Here is a 3673-nt window from a genome sequence, read left to right as displayed (position 1 = left end):
GTCCCGTATCTGCATGTATTCTGCAAAGTCGTCGAAAGACGATAGTCTTGCGTGTGGACAGAGTGAACAATTTATTTGATGTTCTGCGCAAGAATATCGGTGAATGGTATTCTGGAGGCACTGCGTTAGAGTGCCTCGAGCGTGCAGTGGAGGCGGACGAGCGCATCAAGCCACGTCACATGTGAGACATGCGCGCCACCTGGCAGTGTTCTTGGAAAACGACGTGCGGGGCTCTGAGACGGGTGTGCGTGCCCGTCTCAGAAGTGATAAGTTGTAGAATGCAAGGCGACAGGTAGGTGCCACTACCATCGCGTCTTAGCAAAGCGTTGGAAACACTCACCTTTTCGTGCAAGTGTTGAATGGTCAGCGCAGCGTGATTAGCGCTACGGTCCTTAAAATTACTTATGTATGCCTTTTATAGTAGTAGATGCACATGCAGAATATATACGTGTTGTTATGGTGCCCCAGAATTGAGAAATAGTTGCTTATAATTGACAATTGCACAAGTATGACCGCTAAACGTTGAGCAACATTAGTAAGCGCTGTGGATGGGGTCGGCTGTTTCAAGTACATAATGCCGTCAAGAGTGGACAAACAGACAAATGGACAGACAGACAGACAGACAGACAGACAGACAGAGACAGACGAAAATTTTTGCGTCGAAGGTCCCCAAGAAAGACTATCGTCGTTAAAAACAAGCTCATCACGCGATCGCCGACGAAACGTCTTTCGCAGATAACGCTGTGTATGAAGTATCCAGGAGAAATAACAGATTGTGTTCGAGGGCATGACATCGTTTTATCACTTTATTGATATGGCTCGTATAACGCCACTTGAACAGACATTGCAGTACTCCGGCTCATATGAGTTGGTCGCACCTGATCCTCTTGCCCTGCAGCTGCGCTCTGTCGCTACCTTAATTTACCCAGACAGCACGTAAACTTCATGTCCAAGATGCCGTCAACCAATTTACTTCTAAGCGAAGTGCTTGCAATTATCCTTGTCGTCTCACCAGTGCTATGCTTCGCAACTCACGAGAGTGTCGTAAACGTTACGCTCTACTACGAGGGACTTTGTTCCCCCAGCCACTTTTTCATACTGGACCAACTACATCCCACGTACATCAAGCTCCACGGCTACCTGATCATCGACATCTTGCCCTTCGGTAATGCACGCATGCACGTCGTCAACGGGACCGTCACGTTTGATTGTCAGCACGGGCCCGACGAGTGCTACATCAACGAAGTACAGACGTGCGCTGTAAAGTATGTCCACCCGACCCGCAGACTTCTGGATTTTGTCGCCTGCATGCTCAGCCAGGACAAGCCTAGTGAAGCCGGTGAGCAGTGCGCCGAGCAAGTGGGTACCGACTGGGGAGTATTGGACAAGTGCAGCACTGGGCCAGAAGGCACGGAGCTCATGTACGAGATGGGAAAAAGGACGCGCGACCATCAGCCACCGATCGAGTACGTGCCCTGGATAGAGGTGAACGGAGTGCATAACAGGACTATTCAGCAGAAGGCGCAAATACATTTGTTTGACTTCGTCTGCGAACTTCTCGAACCCGAAGCTCCCAGGGTGTGCCGGAAGCCTGGCTCGTACTACTGCGCTCTGGAACAGTGAATAATAAAGTGATCATAAAAATCCAGAGCCCCGTAGTCTCGTGCGTACGCGTTCTCCGAATACACAACGGCAATTATCATACCATGTGTTCAAGTGCTGGGTGCTGTAAGAAAAGGAACGCCTCATTTTCTTACCAAGTGTGGCTATTGTTAAGAACGTTCGCGAGAAAAATAAAATATTAGTGTGACGTAGTCTTCTTGTCGTTAATAATCAGTATGAACAAATTAAGCATGAAACACCACAGATTAAAAAAATATTGCATTCGCTTTCCGTATGTAGAAGTCCGCAAATTGGGGTACAGTTAGCGCATTAGCTTGAACCAGCTACACCAAAAGTGTTCGTTATTAGCTTCTGTAGCGAGGGACCGGAAACAAATCTTATCTTCAAGAAAGTTTGGTAGTGTGAGGGTGAGAAATTCAGTGCCTGCTGTGTGGTACACTCGACGTGGGCTTCTGAAGAATGAAAAAGCGCTTGCACTCAGTCACGCAATGCTTTAAACGGTGGAACTGAGAGATTCTGGAGTGTAATAAGGGTAATTATGGGTTGTTGCTAGGCTTAAGCTAGCTAATGCCAGGTTGTTTTTAGGTTGATAGTAAAAACAAACATGCTAGAGTTAAAGCGTATACAATAACAGACAAGAAATGGTTGTCCAACGTCCAGAGAGGTAAACTCAGGCTGAAAGCAAACCTTCACACCCCTCATTGATCTAAAGGCACGTTGTCGTTGCCATAAGGACCCACGGTTTGGTTGTTTTCTCACAGCCGTCGCAGCTTTACCCGTTTTCTAGTATTCTCACGTTATATGCACTCGGGATCTTCGGCTCACCACCATTGTTTGGCCATTGCTAGGACTAACTATTGCTTATTCATATTTGGTAGACCAGTGGTATATACTGCGCATTGCTCTATTTCCAAAGGACATACCCACACTGGCTGCCATTTCTTGGGTAGCTAATGTGGTTGCTTGGCTCCGCCGAGGTGGTCAAGGGGTTAAGGTATTGGGCTGCTGACTCGCATATCGCGGGATCGAATTCTGGCTGCGGCCGCTGCATTTTCGGTGAAAGCGAAAATGATATAGGCCCGTGGGCTCAGATTTGGGTGCACGTTAAAGAACCGCAGGCGGTCGGTATTTACGGAGCCCTTCACTACGGCGTCTCTCATAGTAATATCGTGGTTTAAGGACGTTAAACCCCAGGAATGAAATTACGAGAGCCCTCCACTACGGCGTCTCTCGTAATCATATGGTGGTTTTGGGACCTTAAATCTCGCATATCATCGATGTGGTTGCTTGGACTCTATCCCAAAACGGAATCAATTTTTTTTCAGTACGCTTGCACACGTTATGTTTATTGCGCGCTATTACGACGATTGCGTAGTCATAGGTGTATTCTATTTTTTATCTTTGTTTTATTGTTCCTCAGATATGTGTCAGATACTCTTCAAGTATGTTTGCGTGGTTCCAGCAAATAAATGTTGTAAGTCAGCGCTGCTGGTGTCTCTTTTTCTTGTCCTCCGGCGCTGTTTTTATGTGAATCATTTCTTGAGCTAACTCTTTCCTTCATCATTACATGACGAGTGTTGTGTACTTGGAATTATCCCCTTCGCTTGGCACACATGGTCTATAATTTGGCTAACTCGCTCACGAGTGAGCTCACACAGATTCAGATCGAGCTGTAAATCTGAGTATGAGGCAGAGTTATATTCTGGCAAGCTTGAGTCCTATTGAGTGCAGGTGAAAACTATTTGACTGAGTATGAGTCCGAGTAGGTCCACTTGAGGTGAATGTCCGCGAATCTGAGTCTGAGTGAGCTCTGAACAAAAATCGGCAAACTCATCCGTGAGTCTTCTCACACAGACGTTGTTGAAGTCGTGAGTCAGGGTACGAGTGAGTCTGGCTGAGAAAAATTCATTTTATTTGATTTGTGGGGTTTAACGTCCCAAAACCACCATATGATTATGAGAGACGCCGCAGTGGAGGGCTCCGGAAATTTCGACCACCTGGGGTTCTTTAACGTGCGCCCAAATCGAGAAAAATTCAATTCAAGTGAGTC

At 46.7% G+C, this 3673-nt stretch overlaps 1 protein-coding gene across 1 annotated transcript; it reads left to right on the top strand.

Annotated features, from left to right (window-relative positions):
• Positions 1-840: 840 nt before the first annotated feature.
• On the top strand, positions 841-1814 carry LOC119169417 (gamma-interferon-inducible lysosomal thiol reductase). Its single transcript, XM_037420495.2, has one exon. The coding sequence runs from the start codon at positions 946-948 to the stop codon at positions 1621-1623; it is 678 nt and encodes a 225-aa protein (XP_037276392.2). The 5' UTR covers positions 841-945; the 3' UTR covers positions 1624-1814.
• Positions 1815-3673: the final 1859 nt, after the last annotated feature.

Source organism: Rhipicephalus microplus, chromosome 2 (genome assembly GCF_043290135.1).
Source record: "Rhipicephalus microplus isolate Deutch F79 chromosome 2, USDA_Rmic, whole genome shotgun sequence".
Lineage (NCBI taxonomy): Eukaryota > Metazoa > Arthropoda > Arachnida > Ixodida > Ixodidae > Rhipicephalus > Rhipicephalus microplus.
The sequence above is the reverse complement of the archived record's forward strand: the minus strand, read 5'-3'. Positions and strand labels throughout refer to the sequence as shown.